This window comes from Phodopus roborovskii, unplaced genomic scaffold (genome assembly GCF_943737965.1).
Source record: "Phodopus roborovskii unplaced genomic scaffold, PHOROB, whole genome shotgun sequence".
Lineage (NCBI taxonomy): Eukaryota > Metazoa > Chordata > Mammalia > Rodentia > Cricetidae > Phodopus > Phodopus roborovskii.
The window spans coordinates 2,121,275-2,144,331 of record NW_026125059.1 but is presented as its reverse complement, the minus strand read 5'-3'; the positions used below and the strand labels follow the sequence as shown (position 1 = coordinate 2,144,331).

At 53.2% G+C, this 23,057-nt stretch overlaps 1 protein-coding gene across 1 annotated transcript in view; it reads left to right on the top strand.

Moving 5' to 3' along the window:
* The window catches only part of Cdh4 (cadherin 4), a 474,888-nt gene that overhangs the window by 400,110 nt on the left and 51,721 nt on the right, over window positions 1-23,057 (top strand). Inside the window, exons 5-6 of the mRNA XM_051185090.1 lie at window positions 14,066-14,221; window positions 20,652-20,796. Coding sequence (XP_051041047.1) covers window positions 14,066-14,221; window positions 20,652-20,796 — 301 coding nt within the window. The remainder of the gene's footprint in view (window positions 1-14,065; window positions 14,222-20,651; window positions 20,797-23,057) is intronic.

The following is a 23,057-nucleotide window of genomic DNA, read 5'->3' as shown; positions in this document are numbered from 1 at the left end:
AGGTGGGGCTGCAGTGGGCTGATGCTGATCCAGGGCTGGTGCTGACCTGGGCCTGGGCCCGATACGGGCTCCGGTTGTGGGCTGATGGCTAATAGAGGGCTCGTGCTGGGCTAGGTTGTCATGGTCTGGCTGGAGTTTGGCCACTGTAGCCTCAGCCATGGGAACAGATGAAGCTGTGCCGTTGGGAACAGTTTGTAGCAGGGTTGTTGGCATCTCTTGAGGAGTGAATATTTGGGAACCTCAGCTTTCTGACTGGATGCTCATGGCCAGCCCGTTCCCCCCAAGTTTAGCACAAGTACGAGCATCCTCAGGAACCAAGGGAGGTAGAAAGTACTACAACCAGCTGGCAAGAACCAGAAATAGAAACCCAGGCACGGAAGAAACCCATTATTGACGCAGAAGGGGACAGGGTCACAAGGGTCTCTGCCCCATCTGACAGGCTATCAAGAGGAGGTGTGTGAGAGGCCAGAGCTGTCTGGAGAGAGAAGGGTGTCCCCAGGGCAGCCTGTCCATCTGCTTGAGCGAGCCAAGGAGACAGGCCACCATGCTGGGGCAAGCTGGGCAGGAGGTCAGGCAGTGCCTGCCAAGGACCCTGCAGAACTGCAGTTGTGAGATACACATCCCCTTTGTTCTGTCCAAGGCTGGGATCCATCACAGGCTGAAAACGCTTGAGGGGAAATGCCCGGGCCATTTCTCCAAACCTGACCTGAGATCCCCAGCAGAGTGATCCTGCACCCCTCCACTGCACCAGGCCAGGGCGGGTAGCACTGTGGAGCTGAGGTGGCTGGGGTGGGCACCTCCCGTAGACAATCAAGGGCCAAGGCCAGCTGCTTACGAGACACGGGGAAGAATTGGGACTTATGCGTCCTTTAAAGGGGAGGCTCCTCTACTCCCGCGTATAATCGTCCTGAGTCCAATTTGCCAGATGCCTCAATTCTTGGAGGAAGCACTCCTGCACATTCTTAAGCTAAATGCAGTCTTTGAAAGTGACAGCTTGGTGAGAAGTCCGCATGTCCGTAAGAGGAGGCAAGGGCGGCCTGTCTGCGGCCACCACCTGCCACACCCGCTGCTCTGCTTCTGCAGGGCTGGCAGGCGCGGAGCCCTCCTGTGTCCCGGTCTCATGTGTGCACAGCGAAGCCAGCAGATGCCACCTGCTGGTCTCTTGGCTACCCTGGCTCTTAGACTACAGGAGAAATAAGCCCTCAGACTCCTTCCCTGGTGTATGAGCACACACCAGCCTCTGAGGTGCAGGCCACTGTCCCTCCCTCATAAATGGGAGGCAAAGGAGATGTGTTATCTCATTGACAAAGGGGCTTGGGACCCGCAAGGTGAAGAAACATGCCTGGCCGCCAGTAGGTGGCAGTAAAAGAGCATTCTGGCCTTTGACCTGTGTGGCCTCCTAGTGGCCGTATTTGCCACCCATGCACCTGGGGAATATGTCCTGAGGGTCATCACACACAGGGAATGCCAAAAAAAAAAAAAAAAAAAAAAAAAAACGGAAATTTTATTTAGTTACTCACAGGAGTTTGACATTGGACATGGATGACATCAGATTCGGTGCCCAGATCCGTCCTAATAAATGTCAAGTCTCAGCTGTAAAAATATTGAAAAAAACAGCTTTGTGTAGTCCCACAGGCGCTCCTGGCTGTGTCCTCTGTGGTCTGTCCACGGTCGATGGAGATGACGGTTGACAGGGAAGATGGTGGTGCAGGCACGGCCGTGGCACTGATAGGGATGGCGGTCTTGGCGATGTGGGTGAAGACGATCGTGGTGGTGATGTGCATGGAAATGGTGACGGTGGTGGTGGCGGTGAGGAAGATGACAACACAGGCGCGGCAGTGGCACCCATGGTGCTGCGGACGGTGGTGATGCGGGTAAAGATGACGGTGGTGGTGGTGGTGGGGATGTGGATGAAGACGGTGGCTAGGCGGCAGATGCTAACACAGGCAATGGCGGCGGTCCTGGTGCCATGTGCATGGAGATTATGGTGATGCGGATAAAGATGACGTTGGTGGTGAGTGCGGATGAGGCGAGATGAGGATGAGTGTGGTGTGGCTGTAGGGCAGGCAGGAGCTGCACGCACCACCACCCCCGTCACTGCCTTTGCATTACGGACATCTTTGCTTTAATCCTCTCGATAGTTTTGCTCTTTGCATTACGGACATCTTTGCTTTAATCCTCTCGATAGTTTTGCTCAGCAGATATCCCAAGTCCCTCTTCATGAATAAAGAGATGAAGAATTTGGAAGTTAAACTTGCCCAAAGTTCACTAATAAGAGGTAAAATGAGGACCTTAACTAGAGCTGTTTGATCCCAAACCTGGGGTCATGCAACTGTATGCTTTGTATCTTTCTGGATTTCTCCGCCCTTGGAGTCCACCGAGCTATCTTGTGGCTTAAGAATGTTGACAGCCTGTGTTGATGCAGTGGAAAATAAGATGCCATCCTCTGCTAAGCATATTTCACACCCAACACTGTCTCGTCTATAAATACTGCACTGTGAGCGCACGTGGTGGGCAGCTCTCTCCGCGTGTAAACACATGTTTTATCAGAAACTGGGAGCGCGCAGTGTCTTGAGTCTCAAGAAGGCATTGCTGGAGACACCAAGGAGCATTATTTTCCGGGCCACAGTTAAGTGTGTCTGCTTGTTTTCTTTTTGCCTATAATTTTTTTTTTCCCACCAGCAACATGTTCCCCAGGAAAGCATCTCACCATCCCCAACAGTTCTAGGATGACGTCTCTGTACTGTGCCAGCTTTATTCTGAGATTCTCATGCTCTGTGTCATTTTTTCCAAAGCCACCCCCAGTGGCTTCCCTGTCTGGGGAAGGTTGCTGAGTGGGTGGGATGATGGGAAATGCACATTAGCTCTTGAGTCTTGCAAAGACGGAGAAGAATATAAAAGGGCGTTCCCCGTTCCCACTACCCCAGTATGGAATTAAGTGAGTATATGAGGGTAGTGAGGGAGGTAGACCTTAAAGCAAAGAGGCCCTCTGAAGCGTCACTACTGAGTCACAGGTCTCCCTAAGGAAGCAAGTTCCCATCACCTCCCTCCCTGCATCAAACTGTCTGCTGTGGGGAGAAGCTATGTGTTCGTGCTTGTTGTTCTAATACTGGCCTCAGTGGTTTATCTGGAATTAACCACCAGGAAAACTGGGGAGAAAAGAGCTCCGTAGGAAACCAGAGTGGGTGTCAATCAGAAGGTGTGGGCCACATTTCGTCCAGTATTTAACACAGGAGGGTCCTTTCTCCCAGGCCTATGTTGTCTGATGCTATTCCCATGAGTCTACAAAGGGAAGCGGAGATAACACTGGGCCACACACACTGTAGGAACAGACTCAGTTCCCTCATGACCACACCGGCGTTAAATTCTCTGGGCGCTGGCAGCTGCCACAGCTCCTTCCAGGGTGATGCTTGAGGATGGGACTTCCCAAACCCACTCGTCCCATTACCACGCCCTTCATCCCGTGGCCTCGGCGGCAATACTCAGGCATGTGGCAGAGTGGGCTGTCCTTGGACCTACAGACTGTAGAGTTGGTGGGTTTTCCCCCTTCTTCTTAACATCATACTATCACCCGTCAGCTACCACCACCACGCACATACACCGGCAATTACGCCGGACCAGCGCTGCCAAGCCCTTCACATGCAATACCTCACCTAGTCCCTGGGGCAAGCTTATCTCTGCTCTAGCAGGGGGAAAACTGGGGCAAAGGAGAACTCACTTGCCCAAGATCACTGGTACAGAGCTGAGTCCAACCCACTGTGCTCTGGGACATCCTGCTGCTTACCTATCAAACTTAGCATGCATATCCCATGAAGCCCCAACCCCCGCCCCTACATGAGCCTGTGCTTTGCATGGGAGCCACCTATGTTGGTAGCATGTCTGTTTTCCCAGTTGCCTGGAGTCCTGTGTTCCTGTCTCTACTCACACCCTGCATGCTACATCTCTCCAGAGCGAGTTATCTGTATCTTCAAAACAAACCAGTCACCCCCTGCCACCTGCCCCGAGGACATCGCCATCCCTCGCCAGCATCACCTCCATGGCTCTTACGCCATCCTCTTGCTTCAGCCCTAACTCCTGCTGCAAGTGTTGCTCAACAGCAAGACCAACATGACAGACAGCACCTTCTGCTCTCTACACCAGTGGTCCCTCATCACCAGGACAAGAGCCAGGATCCCAAGGGTCTTCCTTGGCCCCACAGCATGTGGTCTTCTAAGCACTGCCCTCATCTCCCACCACACTGACCACCTTGCTAGTCCTTGGCTGTGACAGCTGAGTGCCCCTGGCTCTCAGGCTCAGCCCTCCGAGGTTTGTTTCTTGGACATTTTCTGCTGAAACACTGTCTCCCATCACCCGGGTGGCTGTCTCTTCTCTCAGTCCAGGTCTCAGCCGCAGTGTCATCTTATGTAAGAATCTGTCATTGATGCCCTTATCTAAACTCACGTCTATTGGACATGGCCATCTGTGCTGAGACACAGGGACAAAGACAGGACAGAGAGAGCCCAGAAAAATGTCCACAGGTGCAAATGTGACATAAATTGACAGGGAGCATCTTAGCAGACCTTCAAAAGCACCGCTCTTGGGAGGGCATCGTGCGAAGCATGACTCCATCCCTGCGAATGCGCCCAGTCCCGGAGACACTGCTTGCTGCAGGCAGCCCAGAAGCCCCTGTCACCTTCCTGATCCCGTGTCTATCTGAACAGGCTGCTGTCCTTGCTCTGTTGGGTGACAGAGTCAACACGCACTGTTCTTCCATCCTTTCTGGTCCAGATGTCTCCTGGTCCTCTGAGGAGTCTAACAAAACCTCTATCAGATCTATCAAAGCAGGGAAGTACAGTGGAAAGCCGGGTGCGGTGGTACACGCCTGTAATCCAGCACTCACAAAGTAGATTCAGAAAGATCATGATTTTGAGGCCAGTCTTGACTACGTAGCAAGACTTTTCAGAAAAAAAAAAAAATTAAGAAGGCAAAGCTGTCTGGGGAGATGGCTTTGTTGATAAAGTGTTGCTTCTGGGCAACTGTGAAGACCTGAGTTCAAGTCCCAGCACTGACATACAAAGCCAAACGTGGCAGCATGTGCCCTGATCCCAGAGCTAGAAATGTAGATACAGGGGGATCGCTGCAGTTTGCTGGATGATCATACTAGCTAAATCGCTGAATGCCAGTTCAGTAAGAGACCATGTCGTGAAAAATAAGGCAGAGGACAGTTAAGGAGATACCTGGTGTCCACCTCTGACCTCCACATGCACACACATGAACGCATGCCCATGCACACACACAAACAGAAGCAAAGTAGAAGAATGCAGAGCTGCTGCAAATTATCTAAGGAGTGGGCTGGCCTCTACCCTTGTGTCTGCAAATAGGCAGACGCTGCTTGAGAAAGGACACGCCCAGCACCGGGCAGTCAGAGTAAATGTGGTAAATCTGCTTGCTGAGTTTGGCTTTAATAATTTCGCTTTGTTTACCAAGTTGTTTTTTAAATTGTGTCTTTAAAAGAAGCTCCTGAAAACGAAAGGCAAAGGCCCAGCGAGTCCCAGACCTCGCTGCACACAAGGAAATTGTTCACACGACTCAAGGCATGATCATTTGTGTGTATGCCTGCGTGTGCCCTGAGACTAAAGCCTTGCAAGTACAAACACCAGCGGGGCCCCCAGAACCCACACAAGCAGCAGCAGCAGCAGCAGGTGTAGTGGGTTGTGCTTGTAACCCAGTGCTAGAGAGGCAGAGAGGGCGGGTCCCTGGAGCTCACTGGCCTGGCCAGCCTCGCCACCTCAGGCAGCTCCAGGCCAGTGAGAAACCTCATCTCAAAATAACAAGGGAGGTGTGCCTGAGGAATGATGCCAGAGGCCACGCTGTGCTCCTACTGGCTAGGGAGGGCAGGGCACTTTGACCATCTCCCAATGGGGGAATGACAATGACCCGAAAGTTAATTAGGCCTTTGTGTGCCAGCAGGCCAGGCGTGCGCACACACACGCACACACACACACGCACGCACGCACACACACACACATACACACATACACACACATACACACACATACACACACCCACACACACACGTACATACACGCACACACACTCACACACACATACACACATACACACACATACACACAACCACACACACTCACACACGCACACACACTCACACATACTCACACATACACACATACACACACAACCACACACATACACACACTCACACTCTCACACACATACACACACTCACACTCACACATACTCACACTCACACACACTCACACACACATATACACACACTCACACACACGCATGCTCACACACACACACACACACTGCCATCCCACTGTCGGTGATAAGGCCCACCCAAACCCTACTAGAAATTAAGAGAGCCTGGCCTTATTAATTTGATACAACCTGAAGGGCATCTCTGACAGCAACTAACTCCCTCTTCCTCACCGGGCAAATTGTATAACAACATACTCATGGCTTTCATTAGTATTCATGTGACTTTGAGAGCTTCTCCCATGATTTATGAAACTCGACGCAATTGTGAATAGCGTGCGTGCACAAGCGATGGCTGCCGTGCTCTGCCACGCATGCCTTTCCCTCCCGTTCCCATCACACGCTGGGGTTTCTACTACAAGAACCTATGTGAAAAATAAGTGAAAGCTCAATGTCAATGTCATTCATTGTGCATGGGAAATGCTTCATGAAGTGCCAGAACACTTCAGGTCCCTTCAACAATGTCCAAAATGCAAGGCCACGTGTTTGTGCCATTCGGTTGATGAGAGCCGTTGTATCAGCCAGCTGTGTCCAACTGCTTTCTCCTTTAGCAATCCCATGCGTGTCTATGATGCAATCCCACGCCTGTCTACAATGCAACCCCATGCGTGTCTACAATGCAACCCCATGCGTGTCTACGATGCAACCCCATGCGTGTCTACGATGCAACCCCATGCGTGTCTACGATGCAACCCCATGCGTGTCTACAATGCAACCACATGCGTGTCTACGATGCAACCCCATGCGTGTCTACGATGCAACCCCATGCGTGTCTATGATGCAATCCCATGCGTGTCTATGATGCAATCCCATGCGTGTCTATGATGCAATCCCATGCGTGTCTACGATGCAACCCCATGTGTGTCTACGATGCATTTTGGTCATTTTCACCCTCCCCATTGCCCTCCCATCCCCCTCCGACCAAACATCTTCTTCTCCACACGTCCCCATCTTCCTTGTATGTCGTCTTGGTAGTTGGCTGGTTAGTTGGCTGACTAGATGGTTAAGCTGGTTAGATGGTTGGTTTTTCTGTGATCCTTTTTGTGATTCAAGGTTGCTTGCATGAGAGTGGGTGGGGGTAGTATGGTGATTTAAATAAAAATGGCCCCCATAGGCTCAGAGGGAATGGCACTATTAGGAGGCATGGCCTTGTTGGAGTGGGTGTGGCCTTGTTGGAGGAAGTGTGTCACTATGGAGGTGAGCTTTAAGGTCTCAGCGTGGCACTCTCTTCCTGCTGCTTGTGGATTCAGATGTAGAACTCTCAGCTCCTTCTCTAGGACCACGTCTGCCTACACGCTGCCATGTTTCCCGCCATGACAACAATGGACTAAACCTCTGAAACTCTAAGGCAGCCCCAATTAAATATTTTCCTTTAAAAGAGATTCCACAGTCATGCTATCTCATCACAGCAATAGTAACCCTAAGATAGGTAGTCATTGGAGCATGGGCAATTAACAGTGACTTCTGAAGAAAATGACCCTGCCTCCCCTGGCAACCACTAAGTGCTGCTGGCTTCTCAGGGAGGGGTGTGGCCTCATTAGCTCCACCCCACCCATAATGAAATGTTGAAGGCTGGAAGTTGTGCATGTAACCATTGCTGCTAACAGCATTTCACAGCACTCTTCCTCATTCTCCAGCTCCTATATTCTTTCTGACCCTCTCCCACAGGGTTCCCTGAGCCCTGACGTGGGTGATATAGACATCCTGTTTAGGGCTGAGCACTCCACAACCAGCAAAGGGCTCTTCAATGAGATGGTGCAGCAAGTTCCAAGGGCCTGCGATTTCACAATCACTTCCCAAAACATGCCACATCCGCTTACAGTAAAAGTAAGTAAGGCTGGACAAGGCAACCCAGTATGAGGAGTAGGGTCCCAAAAGCCAGCAAAGAGTCAGAGACAATTCCAGCTCCCACTGCTAGGTGTCCGTCCCACAAGAAGACCAAGCTACACAACTGTCACATATATGCAGAGGGCCAGGCCAGTCCCATGCAGGCTCCCTGGTTGTCTCTGTGAGCCCCTGTGAGCCCAGGTTAGTTGATTCTGTGGGTTTTCTTGTGGTGTCCTTGGCACCACTGGGTCCTACAATCCTTTCGCCCCCTCTTCTGCAGGATCCCTCAAGCTCTTTCTAATGTTTAGCTGTGGGTCTCTTTTGAAGGGCTAGAGATTCCTGGACAGCTAGCTCCTCCTCAGGGTGGGCCGCTGAGCTGTTGTGAGAGCAGATGGCCAGGCTACTGCATCCTGATGTGGACACATTAGGTGGAGAGACACGATTCTTCAAAAGGACGTGAGCCCAGAGATAACGCGTAGATTGGAGAGTAGCTGCTGGAACTGCTCTTGGCCAACAGGGCCCCCAGCACCCCTCCGGCCTCAGCAAGCTTCGGGTTGTGTCAGCCTTCTCTCCCCGCCTCTCTGTAGCCTGCACACTCCCCATCCTCTGGGCCACAGGGTGACCCTGCTGTCCTTCAAGAAGCCTTTCTTAGGGCTTTGGCAGCCACGGCTTCCCAACAGGATGGTGAGTGACCTGGATGTCCTTATCTGTCTACCCTGACCTTGGGGTGTGAGTCCAGGTTCCATTTGCTCATCTAGTAATTATGAGGCACCTGCTGCATACACCTTCCAGGACCAGATGTGCCACTTTGGGGGTCAGGCTGCCCTATTGGATCCCCAAGTCCCAGCAAGGTATGAGAATCATTGCTAGTGCTTGCTGACAATGAGACAGAGAAGGGGAAGCGGAGGCAGAAGCATCTGCGAAAAGCAAAAGAGAGTGGATGCAGAATACCAAGAAAACCTGATTCTCTGTCAGCTGTGGGATCAAGTTTAAGCACCAAGACTATTAGAGCTTTATGTGCGCATGGCTGAGACCACGGGAAGCTGCAAATGTGTTTAGATGCAAACATCTTCTTACCTCTGGGCTTCAGTGAGAGACGGGTTTTTAAAGAAAATTGCCTTTCCTGGCCAGCTACGGTCTTGCTGGCTGCAGTTACAACCAAGAGTAAATCCACCCGTCTCCATGCTGGCATGTGGGCAGAGGGGTGGGGGAGGCGCAGCTGTCACGACTCGGAGCCCTTCACTCGAAGAAGAAGTAGCTGCTGCAGGCCATGCAGACTCCCAGCGGGAACCAAAAATGAGAAATTGCAACCTGTTCTCCCGGGAAAATCTCTGGGTTTAATACGGTACAAGAAGAAAGCACAGAAACACCTCACCAGAGATCCATGTCCTGCTGGACAGGCTTGATCCTGAGGATTATCTAAGCATCTTTTGAAATGCCAGGGCAGGGACCAGGGAGGCCTGTGAGTGACAGAACCATTAGCCACGGAATATCCAAGTCCTTCAGAGGCCAGTGCCCAGAGGAGAGGCCATGGTGCGGGCATGGAGGCTTGTATGGACTTGTGTGTGTGTGTGTGTGTGTTGCATGGATTTTGTACTGTCTGTGTTTGAGCATGCATGTTTGTGTATGTGTGTGTGTGTGTATATATATATATATATATATATATATATATAGTACCGTGTGTGTGTGTGTATGTGTGTGTGTGTGTGCGTGTGTGTGTGCGCGTGCGTTGTGCTTATGCATCTGTGTGCAGGATGTCTGTGTCCATAACTGGCTGCAGATAAGAACAGATGAGCCAAGTTTGGGTGTGATGGTCTGAGTCTCTCTTGCCCTGCGCTGCCCACACCCTCACAGTCTCTCTTCTCACTGGCAGCCTTTGTCCAGATGTGTAACTATGGAGTGACAGGAGACTATGTCCTCCTATGTCCCCATAGGGCCTGGCATGCTCTGTACTTTTGGCCCCGGGGTGAGGGCCTCTTCTGAATAGACCTCCCTCCCTTCCTCCCTCCCTCCCTCCCTCTCTGCATCCTCACCCCTTACACACACATCTGGGATCCAGATGTGATTCCACCCCCCTGCTTTCTCAGTTGAATACACTGAGAATAAACCCCAGGTGTCTGCAGCTGGAAGCCACACGGTGACTTTCTCCAGCTTCAAGTTCATTTGAGCAAGGCAAGCAAACACTGTGTATGGGAGGTTCTGGGACCTCCCTCCTTCCACCGTTTCCTGAGGACAGAGCGGCCCTGCTACCATCCCCAGGTGAACGAACACAAACGCCGGTGCCGTACATTATTTTAACACAGACATCACTTTAAACTAACCTTTTACCATCTGTTCTGTCCTCTAATAACAAATGCAAAGGAGCCCGAGCAATTCTCGGCGGCCCCTCAGCAGGGAGGGGGTGGGAGGGAGGGCTGTCCACGCTTCTACTCCCCACTCAGCAGGGAGGGGGTGGGAGGGAGGGCTGTCCACGCTTCTACTCCCCACTCAGCGTCCATGTCTGCAGGGTTTTCCTCATTCTCCAGACACAAATCACAGGAACGTGCTCTCCCCTGGCCTGCTCGCTTCCTCCACACAGTATTTCTTCTCCACAAGGTAAACTATGAGAAAATCGGAGCATTCCAAGGTCTGTGCAAAGAGCCCCTGGACACATGCTCGGTGGCTCACTGCTGCTGTAATTCAGAAGACACTTTTGAGCGGCCCAGAAGATGACCCAAACACAACGAGTTTCCTTTAAAACGCAAAAACAAACAAACAAAAAAGCCTTTAACTGTGTGGTGGATTCTTTCCAGTACAGCTATAATTAAATAACTGCATGTCCCTGTAGCCAGAAGGACGGAACAGTAACCACACATGAAGCAGCAGCACCTTTCCTGGGGCCACAGGGACCGACGGCTGCTATCCCTTGGCTCCGTGTGTCCCCTCCATCCAGTGCAAGCACAAAGCCAGCACTCCCACCCAGGGCACCTGCCCAGGGCACTCCAGGCCTGTCTCAGTGTGCATGCTGCCACGGCACCTCTGTGGGAACTACCCCTCACCCTTCAGGCACCAAGAGCTCACACATAGGGCAGGCTCTGCTCTCTGTCCTCTAGACTCTCCATGCCCCTAGTTACTAAACCCCGTGGACCTCTGCAAGGATGGAGAACAGACAGGCTCACGGAGACTACTCCTCACCAAGGCAGCACGTAGGGTAACTCAGCTCCATGTAGATTTTTTTTCTGCTGTGTCTGGACCAGACGCCACAAGCTTATATGGCATCACCAGCACCCGAATGAAGCAATGGCTCCAGCTTAGCCAGCAGGAGAGCCTAGATGTCTACTACCCAACCCTGACCTATTCTAGTCCTATTCTCGGAAGCCCTGTCCCTTGTCATGGAAGCATAAGCAGGGGCATTGGGGACCCTGAACCCCACAGGCTGTCTTGCCTGCTTCCTCTCCCAGAGCCAACACAAGCAGTTGTAGGTTTGCCCTGACTACATGATGGCTGTATGGTGAAAACGCCATGTTCCCCCAGTAGGTAAAGGACTTCTGCCCACTGTTACAATGCCAGAGAATCATGCTGTTGCTCTTGGTGACTGGTGTTAGTGACCTCGTTCTACCTCAACCAGCCCTGGTTCAACCGTGGTAAATGCTGGGTTTAAAAAATGTATTGTCAGCTGCGCATGGTGGGGAACACCTTTAATCCCTGCACTCAGGAGACAGAGGCAGATGGATCTCTTGAGACTAGCCTGGTCTACACACATTGCAAGTTCTAGGCCAGCCTAGACTGTATAGTGAGGCTCTGTCTCAGGAAGAAAGGAAGGGAGGGGAGGAGGGAGGGGGCAGGGAAAGAGGGAGGGAGAGAGGGAGGAAAGAAGAAAGGAAGAAAGCACTCTTCGTTTGACATGCCAGCATGAAAATCACATGGGACCCTCTCTAGATGAAGAGCTGCAATCAATTAAAAGCTGCTGAGAGATGGAAACTTAATCTTCCCTAGAGTTGAGTGTCCAAAATGGTTATCTAGTCCCAATGGTCAGCCCCCTCCCCCCAAATAAAAATACATACAAGCAACACTAAGCAGACTCAGCAGTTGTGTTTATATATTTAGTCATGTAGATGACTAGGTCACTGTTCTATTACTGTGAAAAGACACCATGACCAGGCAACTCTTCTGAAGGAAAGCATTTAATGAGGGGCTCACTCACAGTTTCAGAGGCTTAGTTCATTATCATTATGACAGGATCATGGCAGCATAGCAGGCAGGCTTAACTGAGAGCTACATCGTGATCCATAGGCGAAGAGTTACTTCCTGTAACAAGGCCACACCTCTAATCCTTCCAATCCTATCAAACAGTTTCACTTCCAGATGACCAAGAATTCAAACATAAGAACCTATGGGGGCCTCAAGAACCTATGGGGGCCTTCTTCAAACCGCCGCATTCCACCTCCTGGCCCACACAGGTTCTAGCCATACCAAAATGCAATCTCAACACTGTCTAAAAGTTCAGAGTCTCTTCTAAGACTCAAGGCAATTTCTTCCCCCCGTAAAATCAAAGTCAAAAAGCAGACCACATGCTTCCAACACACAAGGGCACAGAATGTACATTACCATCCCAAAAGGGAGGAAAGGGAGCGTAGGGAGGAAATACTGGACCAAAGCAAGACCAAAAGCCAGCGGGACAAACCCCAGATTCTGCATCTCCATGTCTGATGTCAAAGTGCTCTTCAGATCTCCAACTCCTTTCTGCTATGTCGGTGGCAACACACTTCTCTCTTGGGGTCGGTTCCACGTGTGGTGTCAAGAATTCAAAGTCATTCTCAGCTACATAACAGGTTTGAGCTAACCTGAGCTACATGAGCCCCTATCTCAAAGAAATAAAGGTAAAAAAATCTTGAAATATTGTACCTTGTATGTCCCTGTCACCTGATGAGCCCCTGGACATGAGGTTGATGGCACTCGGTAACCCCCACCCCGTCCACTGACTGCCCTTCTGCTACCAGCGGTTGCTGTCTGGTCCTGATGAATCTCTGGTTCTTGCATCTTCAAAGGATTGAAGAACCATACATAAACACCAAAGTAGCAAGGGCTTTTATTCAGAAGATAAAATGCAAGGGACACTTAGACAGGGAGCTGCAGGTGTGAGTCAGTGTGCTCAAGAGCTGTGTACTCCTGGAGAAATTGGTTATAGGGTAGGGTGTGGGTGGGGTGTGGGTGGGGTGTGGGTGGGGGTGGGGGGTGTGGGTTGGGGTGGGGGGGGGGGGGGGGGGGGGGGGGGGGGGGGGGGGGGGGGGGGGGGGGGGGGGGGGGGGGGGGGGGGGGGGGGGGGGGGGGGGGGGGGGGGGGGGGGGGGGGGGGGGGGGGGGGGGGGGGGGGGGGGGGGGGGGGGGGGGGGGGGGGGGGGGGGGGGGGGGGGGGGGGGGGGGGGGTGTGGGTGGGTGTGGGTGGGGTGGGTGGGGTGTGGGGGGGGTGTGGGTGGGGTGGGGTGGGTGTGGGGTGGGGGGGGGGGGGGGGGGGGGGGGGGGGGGGGGGGGGGGGGGGGGGGTGTGGGTGGGGTGTGGGTGGGGTGTGGGTGGGGTGTGGGTTAGTTTCTGCTCTCATAAACTTTTGATTGACATATGGAAACTTGGGCCTTTTGTGGAATATTTTAACCACATGCATAGGCATTAGGTGGTAAATCAGGATTTTTCTCTCAAGGATCACACTAGGGCATGGTTATCTTATTGTACATGTACCTGAAACCTGTTCAGACTGGATTGGCTCTTTTCCTCTAGGATGTCTGACCACCAGAGGAACGTGTGGTCCTTAGGGCAGAGACACTGGTTGCTTTGTTGGGGAAGAGAATAGCGTAATTCGGTATGAGAGAGACGCTGCTGGGCTGTTCCAGCCGTGATCCACGGTGCTCTGAAAATGTGGCCAAGCGTCAGGCCCTCCAGGAGTTGGGATGACTGCGTCAGCTCTGCCCTGCAGCAGGCTCACATCTCCATCCTGTGTCTTTCAGATCAGATCTGACAAGGACAATGACATCCCCATCCGGTACAGCATCACAGGTGTGGGGGCCGACCAGCCCCCTATGGAGGTCTTCAGCATCGACTCCATGTCTGGCCGGATGTATGTCACTCGGCCCATGGACCGGGAGGAAAGAGCCTCTTACCATGTAAGTGTCCATATATGGAACATAGCAGTAGCGGGTGCCTTATAGACTGCCCACCCTCCCACACCCTTTCATTCGGACTACAATGTTTCATACCCCTCCATACTGTTGTGGGTGACTCTGAGAGTGGCAGAGTGTGCTGCAGACTCCTTTATTAAGGAATCAGACCCGCCTTTATGCCCCCTCTCAAGGTCCCATTGGCTCAGGTGGCTGGTTCTGCTACGTTGTCCTTTCCTTACTGGTGACTCTGGGTCAGGTGTCTCTCCACCAGCAGTCTCTGGGCATAGAGGCAGGCTTGGCTCAGGGAGGAAGTGCCTGCCACACATGCTCATGGCATGCGGCTGCCCTAGGCACCGGGGGCAGGGCGGCTTGGGGCTTGGGTAGGTTGGCCACAGTTTCTCCTACACCACACCCTTCCACCCTGGTAGTGTGGCAGCAGCAGCGCACACTTCTGCCTGGCCACAGGGTCCTAAAGCACAGGAGGACCCCAGCATCTACCAGATCAGACTTGCCCAGCAGAAGATCAAAGCCTGATTGTCAGGCCCAACCCCAGGACTGGCAGGTCAGATTGGGCTTTAAATCTGCACTTCCCAGGTTAGGCCATCTGCCTTTACAGCCATCTCTCTGGGAGCCTCTAAGACAAGAGCCTCTCAGACAGGAGGAAGAGGAAGAAAAGAGGTCTCTCAGCTTCCTCCTTGTCCCCACTAGCCTCGGACAAGAGAGAGGCAGCCCAGTTCCCCCCTCTCTCTCTTTCTCTCTGATGGATGGCCAAGTGACACTGTGGCCTGTCCCCTGGCCTCTGCCCCAGCCCCTGTGAGGCCAGGACCAGCACTTGACCTTTGTGAGCCTCAGGCAAGTCACTGAGGTTCACCCTGGACTCTGGACTCCCTGGCGTGACAAGATCCCAGCTGAGACATGGTTAGGATGACGTCTGCTCTATCCAGTGGATAGAACAGAGATGTGGTCGGGGTGTTGTGTGAGCCTGTGGCTAAATGCACAGATGTTGAATGCCCAGCTCTTTGACAATCGTCCGAGAACAAAGGTGGAATTCTCAGCTTCTGCCCCTGCTGTCAGATTAATTGCTGCAAGTTGTTGCTCCGGCTCTGTGCTGATTGCAGGATGACCCTGCTTCCTGGGTCTGATGGCCATTTGTTCAGGACTGATCATTCATCTCCCCTCGCAGCAAGGAGGCTCTGTGTGCACAAGGATTTTTGAGGTTGTCCACACTATATCCTCAGACAAAGGCACAGCCTGGCCCTGAAGCTGCTGCTGCCCATCTATTGGGGGATGGGGGTATTACAGGAGGTTGAGTCTGACCTTTCTACCAACCCCCAAAGAGTCTCAAGGAGCAGAGAGCTCTGCTGAAAGGTCTGACCGATTGTCCTTCCTGGGTCACAAAAGTCTCCTGCCCCAAGGTGGTTACCTGAGCCTGTGGCTGCAGTTTATAGTACACTGAGCAGGAGCTTTTGCACATCCCGTAGCTTCTGAGGAAGAGCTAGGACACAAAAATGACCCCGGTCAGGCTCACAGCACCTGGTTTCAACTCTCCAGATGTCCCTCCTCACAGACACTTCAAGAAAAACCATTATCCTTCCAGATACCCCCCCATCTACTCACTTCATTCCTCATCTGTCCGTTCATCCACATCACACTCACCGTCTACTCGCCATCCCATCCCCCACCTATCCATCTACGGTAGTAAATATCTTACTACTTACTCGTATACCATCTGCCCATCCAGCCACCTACTTATTCATCGGTCCACCTGCCTGTTCGTTCACCTGTCTACTTATGCATCCGTGGTCTACTAACCCACCCGCTACCCATCCTAACCACCCAGCCATCCTTCCACCCTGTGTGAGGTGCCGGGAAAACAGAAATGGCTGGCATAGACACGGCCCAAGTTCTGGGGGAGTGCACACAGTCCTAAGCTGAGGGACAAGTGAATCTTCATGGCCCTGCCCCTCTGAGGAAGATTGGGTCTCCAGGTTCTCAGAGCCAGACACGGGCTGTGGGGAAAAGCAGCGGTGAGGTCAGCGCCAACAGCGCCTCCCCGTCTGTGCCAGGAGACGCCATCTGAGCACCCCGCTTTGCCTCTCACATGGCGGAGGCCAAGGTCAGGGAGAGGGAGTGAGGACACAAGCCATGTTATTAGCTTGGGTGGAGAAAGAGAATCCCTCCGGAGCCCGAGCTGGAAAGTTATCGAGTCCCTTTTGAGCAGGAAGATGGTTTTGTTCACAGGCTGAACAACTGTAGGAAAGAGAGTTGGAGCTGGTCTCTGCCCTGGACATCATTCTGGGGGCTGACGGGCTGTTTGCGGCTGAGGCTTGGCTCAGGTGCACAGACTCAAGAAGGTAGTAGGAAATGCTCGGCTTGGCTCCCAGGGGCCGTGCCCCACTCTGTAAAGCCTAGATCACATTTGACAAAGCTGTGGCAAAGACCACTCTGGCAGGCCACGTCCCCGCCCTTTCCAGCCACCTCCTGTGGCTGCCTCTTGCCCCCTGCCTGCCTCAAGCATACACCGCTTCTAGAATATGTCCTTGAAAGACATCTGTGCCCAAGGCCAGAGAGGGGCTCAGCAAGATGTGGGATTGAAGGTTGGGAGAAAGACAGAGCAGGCATAGCCCATCTCACTCGCCCTGTCTCTTTCCCTGGGTGGCAGATGACCCGGGACTCAGCCCTGAAGCGGAGCACATTGCTTCCTCATGGGCCGCAGAAGGAAGCCACTCACTGATTAAACCTACTTCTTCCAAGATTAGACAGATTCACTTTTAATTATCATGGTCTATAAGAGAAAGCCCCTGGGCTGAGGAGTTTCTGCTTTCTGCTTCCTTCCCTCCCTGAGGCCTTGACTTGAGAGCCCTATCAAGTCCTCTGATTTCCCACTAGAACATTCTATCTGCCCTGTGCTTCAGGACATCTCCAAAATTGCTTTCAGACTTCTGGGACGAGGCAGCTGTCGGCAGGCTGTCCCGGGCCGGAGACAGCTAGAGCTGGGCCTCCTTGGACTTCCTTCCTCTGCATCTTCGGTAATCTTACGACTAGAAGCATCAGTACCTCCACGTTTTCAGGCCTTCCACCTTCAGCCTGTGGAGATCACTCTGCTGCCATGTGTACAGCACAGGCATAGAGCTTTAGTCCTGGCATTAAGCGAAGGGCGGGCCTCTGTTCCAAAATATACCCTGCTCCAGAAAAAACGCAATCTGCCTTCGGATAATCTCTGCAACCTGAGAGCAGCTCCTGTGCCTTAAAAGGGTCCGTGTCTGCACCTCAAACCACGCCCCAAAGGGCGTGGCCTCTACTACAAGGTGACTGTCAAGGCAAGATGCCACCACAATGAATTTCAAAATAATGAGACAAATCACATAAATTAGGTGCCACACGATGAGCACAGAGCGTCTGTGACTTACAGTTCCTATGTATCCTCCTCTGACAAGGTCCCAGGATGACATCACTTCTGCAGAAACCAGGTAGAAAGCCCACAGATCTCCCCCCCCTCACTGTTGCCCAAGCCGGAGCTCCCAACATTGCTACTTCAGTCACCCAGAGGAGAGAAGACAGGCCCCTCCCTCCATGCACCTCCATGGCCACTCAGTGTCAAGAGCAGTCTGGACACCTTGTGTTTGCCCTCCTCCACTATGTGCAAGCTCGGATCTGCAACAGAGGCCACACACCAGAGGATGAGCCCACAACTGGGCCCAAGGAACCACAGCAGGTCCCCAGGGTCCTGGCAGGCTTGGACCTCCATCCGCCCCTCCCTGACAGCCACACACGCCCTCTTCCTTCATCACCCCTCCAGCCAATGAAGGCGCTGGCTCCGTCCCGCGGAAGTCCTGGCTGCAGGGACGGGGCCTTCTCACCGTCTCAGCCCACCACACACTGCCACTGTACACACACGGAACTGAGGACAGCCTCCTGGATCTTACCAAAGCTGCTGGCTCCTGAGATGAGCTTCAGTGCACAGTCAACACACCTCTCCAGACACAGCATGCGCCCCTAGGAGCCACTAGAGACATGGATGGACAAACTTAGGGAGAGACAGACGGGGAGGCGCACACAGAAACATGCAAATAAAGACAGTGAGACAGAGAGGTAGCCACAAAGAGACAAACAGGAGAGACACACAGAAAGAAGCAGACACTAAGACAGACAGAGATGAGATAAGAAACAGACCGAGTCAGGTGGCGGTGGTGCACACCTTTAATCCCAGCACTCAGGAGGCGGAGGCAGGCAGAGCTCTGTGAGTTTGAGGTCAGCCTGGTTCCACAGAGTGAGTTCCAGGACAGCTTCCAAAGCTAGGAAGGAAGGAAGGAAGGAAGGAAGGAAGGAAGGAAGGAAGGAAGGAAGGAAGGAAGGAAGGAAGGGAGAAGAGAAAAGAAACAGAGAACGACAGAGACAGAGACAGAAACAGAGAGAGACTGAGATGTAATGGGAGAAAGAACTAGACAGACAGAATGCCCCTCCCTAGGTCTGCATTTCCAGCTGCGCTTGGGCCTAGGTGCCCTGCAGTGCAGCGGGGACATGAGGAGCAGGGTGGGCGCTCAAGGTTCTCTCGGACACCAGGACATGCCAAACCCGCCTGCTGCAGGGCCCTGCTGCCTCGCCCAGTGGAACCCTCTTCCTCTGAGTCTGCCTGACTGCAGTTCTCCGGGCCTCAGAGCGGGCCCCACTGTGGTTCCCGGCCCACTACACTCCTTCGTCTGTTGCTTGTCAGTCACCCTGACTCCCACGAGGCAGTGCACTTCAAAGCCCCAGAAATGCCTGAAATGGGAACCTTCTAGCTCCACCTTCAAGGCTAGTCCAGGTGTAGGAACCAGAGGCCAAGGTGGCTTCCCTGCCGGTAAATAAATGTCACTCGCGGGGGTGAATAGTCCCCAAGCCCTTCCTGATGCCACCATGCCTTAGTCAGCCTTGTGCATGGAATCTAGACCCTGATCCCAAGTACATCAGGAACATGTTTCTTGGCTCACATACTCCCAGCACCCCACTCAGCTCCAAGCCCTGTCCTTGAAGTTGGACAGTCTTGAAATGAGATCCATAGAAAGGAATTACAGGCTTCAGAGGTCCCCAAGAGTCCAGGACCTTCCCCTAGACCTTCACCCTAGGGGGGAAGCTGAGGATCCTCTGGACCTCCCCAGAGATTCACCTCCCACTGACAGGAGGAAGCCCTGAGAACTGGGGATAGTGTCAGGATGGACCTCCACCATGGTCACAGTGTCTGAGCCCCTGGGCCAAACACTGTTACACATGACCTTTCTGCCTCTTACCAGTCCTGAGACTCCAAGGGTTTACCCCAGCTCTGGAAATAAAGCACCACCACCGGACTGCCTCACGAGCTGATACTGTGCTCCCTGCCTGCAAGCATCATAGGGGACACCATTTTCTCCTCCTCACTTCCGTCTCCTGAGGCTCCTGGGTCTCAGGGCCCCTCCACACTTCAGACAGGACCTAAATGAGTTGGACAAAAAAAATCGGTCACAAACCGAGGATGGAAACATCACATTCCCTTTCTCCCTAAACACTTCATCCCATGAGGTGGAGCCCCGAGGGCTCACGTGACGAAGTGTCCCTACCCACCGGTGATGAGAGGCATCAAAGCCACCATGTCTGCTCTATCTCCAGTCTGAGGTCCAGCACAGCACCTGCTGCTTGTGGACCCTGTGTAGGCACCAAAGGAGTAAGAGTGGAGGGCTCTGGAGGGCAACTCCTGACTCAGCTCCCGGGAACTCCTTCTCTGCTCCCTGACCCTCCCCCAGGGTCTCTCTCTCTCTCTCTCTCTCTCTCTCTCTCTCTCTCTCTCTCTCTCTCTCTCTCTCTCTCTCTCTCTCCTTTGCCTCACTGTGCAAGGCCGAGCAATGCCCCAAGCAGAAGCTGGTGAGCCTGAGCTTGTGTGTGAGGGCTCATACAGACATCTAAGTCAGCATCTTCTCCCAGGGCTTGTTCAGGCCTCTCTATGTACCCCATGAAGATCCCTCCCCAGGCCCTTCCCTGAGTCAGCCTCTCAGGAGGCATCTAAGCCCCCCCCCACCCCCCACCCCGCTGCTCCACTGAGCACAAGTGGCCTAGCTACAAACACTATCATAAAATCCTGTCTGCAGGGCGCCTGTCTGGCCCAGGCATGTGAAGACATCAGTCGGAGCCAGGTGACCTTGGCTGCACAGACAGAGGGTGCTGCCCTCTGTCTGCTCACATGACCCCATCTGCACAGAGGGCAGAACCGAGGCTCACAGAAGTCTCTGGACATGTCAGTCTCGCCTGTGTACTGGCTGGGTTGCCTTTGCCTATTTCCCCAGGGAGCTGGGAGCTGTTGTGCTGCCCCTACGCTGTGAGTCCCCAGGGAACCACACACACACACACACACACACACACACACACACAGACAAGCAGACCCCTGAATGCGGCTGCCAGCTCTGACACATCTGTTTCTCCGCAGCTCCGAGCCCATGCAGTGGACATGAACGGCAACAAGGTGGAGAATCCTATTGATCTGTATATCTATGTCATCGACATGAATGACAACCGTCCCGAGTTCATCAACCAGGTCTACAATGGCTCTGTGGATGAGGGCTCCAAGCCAGGTGAGGCTTGGCAGATGTGTTGGCTTTTGCTTCTTGGGGACCCCACACACTCTACAGGACCCTACTGTACAGGGGTCGGCACTGTTAACACATAACACTGCCCCAGTCTTTGTAACCCACCTTCACACCTCAGGGTACCAGGAGGCTGCAGAGAGTGGAGCTCAAAGCGTGGGTACAGGAGGAGAAGGACGAGAAGACTATCGCACCAGGAAAGATGGACCCTAGGCAAGGCAGCAAAGGTTTTACCAGGCTAGAATTGGCACAAAAGTTTTAAGAAAGAGTAGACATTGAAGACATAAAGACGGTGGATGAATGGACAGATTCCTGAGACATAGAGACATTTTATGGCAATTAAGAGAAGTTACCTGGGCACAGGTTGTCTGCATGGGGTCATATCTGAATAGGTAAGAGGAGGGTGTCCACTATCTTGTAGCAAATGTTCTTGGGGGATGAGTGTGAACGTGAGTACCCGTGTGTGAAGAGGAGGCCAGAGGTTAACCCTGGGTCGTGTTCTCCAAGTCATCATCCACCCTGTTTTCTGCAACAGGGTCTCACTCATCTATTAATCTGCGTATCGGCTAGGCTGGCTGGCCAGCAAGCCCCAGGGCTCGTCTGTCTGTGCCTCTCCAGCCCTGGGATTTTTGCATGAGCCCCTGGGCCTGGCTTTTTACATGGGTTTTAGAAGTCGGACACGGGTCCTCATGCTTGCAGGCAGCTGAACTCCTCCCCTTAAGGTGGTAAACTACATAACACCACTCATCCTCCACAAAACCAGCCATCTGGGCTGCGCCCAGGAGTCACTCGGAGTAAGGCTCTAATTATTTGTGTCCTGGGTCAGGCTCCAAGAAGTTAGGCCTAGATTGTTAGTGCGGGAGATGTTGCTTTGGCCTTCTTCGTCTCTATGGCAACATGTAGACAAGGAGCTGAAGCGCAGGAGAGGGGACCACGCGCTGGAAGAGAACCTAGGAAAGAAAGGAGGAAGCTGTACCTGAGTCAGGAAACCAGGCTAGCGACCAAGGCCCGCCAAACAAGCCAGACCCTCCTCCCAGTCCAGAGGTGAGCCCTGTGTCCCGCTACGAACTGACCCAAGAGCCTGTCCGCCCACAGACCTGTAGGACACAACATCTCTGTGTTCCACAACTATTGACATGTGGGTGTGCCACTCACCATTCGGCAGTGAGGTCACTTTAGGCCCGGGCAGCTACGTATGGGGGTCGAGAAGACCTCCATGAATAACTTTCCCCGGGGAAGGGTAGGATGGATGGGGCCATAGGAGGCTTCGCTGAAGACACCAGGTATAGCCATTTAAAACCCATGACTCCTAGGTAAGCTTGAAGTTCAGACATACGGCAAGCCACTCCACATGGGTATCTCAGGCAAATTAAAACGTTTCCCTCTTCAGTTACCTAGTCCCAGCCCTGGCACTCTGCAGAACACTGGGCAGAACAGAGGCAGCTTCTTCTTGGAAATCCAGTGTAAACAGAGTCAGGGCAAGCTGTCCTCCAAGAAGCCACTTGCTCCCCCGGCTCCGTGGGCCCCATGAGGGGTCCGCTCCTCTGGCTAGGGCAGGAGGGCAAACATTTATCACACTCTCCTCCGCCGGTGGAGGTTGTCATTGCTCTGTCTCTGGGGACTGCTATTTCAACAAGGTGATTGCATTTTGTAATGTTTGTCTTTCTGGATGGCAGGACACTGGTGAGCCCAGTGTCACCGCAGGGAACGGATGTAACATTATTTCTGTGGAACCTTAGGCAGCTCATCCCAAGGCAGTCCCTTGAGGGGCAGGGGCAGGCAGTGGGCAGGCAAATTAGCTACAAGCAACCGAAGAAAAAACGAGTGAGGACAGTCAAGGGCACCTCTTGGAAGGGTTGGAGGGAGGCCCGAGCACAGCGGGTGCTCTCCTTAGCGAAGAGGCAGGTGGCCCGTCCATCGTCCAAGCCTCCTCACAAATCAGGCTTCCCATGCCTTCTGTTAAAGCAAACAGAACAAACAGTGGTAATAAAGCCAGCATGTAGCTGGCCTTGACTCATTAGGTGAACAAAGGTAGCAGCACCTCTCTCAGAAGATCTCAGAAAGGCATGGGCCTGCAGACCCAGCAGGGGGTTGTTCCCAGAGCTAGCCAGGCAAGGAGAGAAGCCCCCCCCCCCGCCCCGCTCAGATCTGAACCCTGCTCTCAGGCCACTCACAGCAAGCTATCCCGAGGACTGTGTGACCGTCCTGAGACCACAGAATCTGTCCCTGGTCCCTGGGGGAGTCCAGGC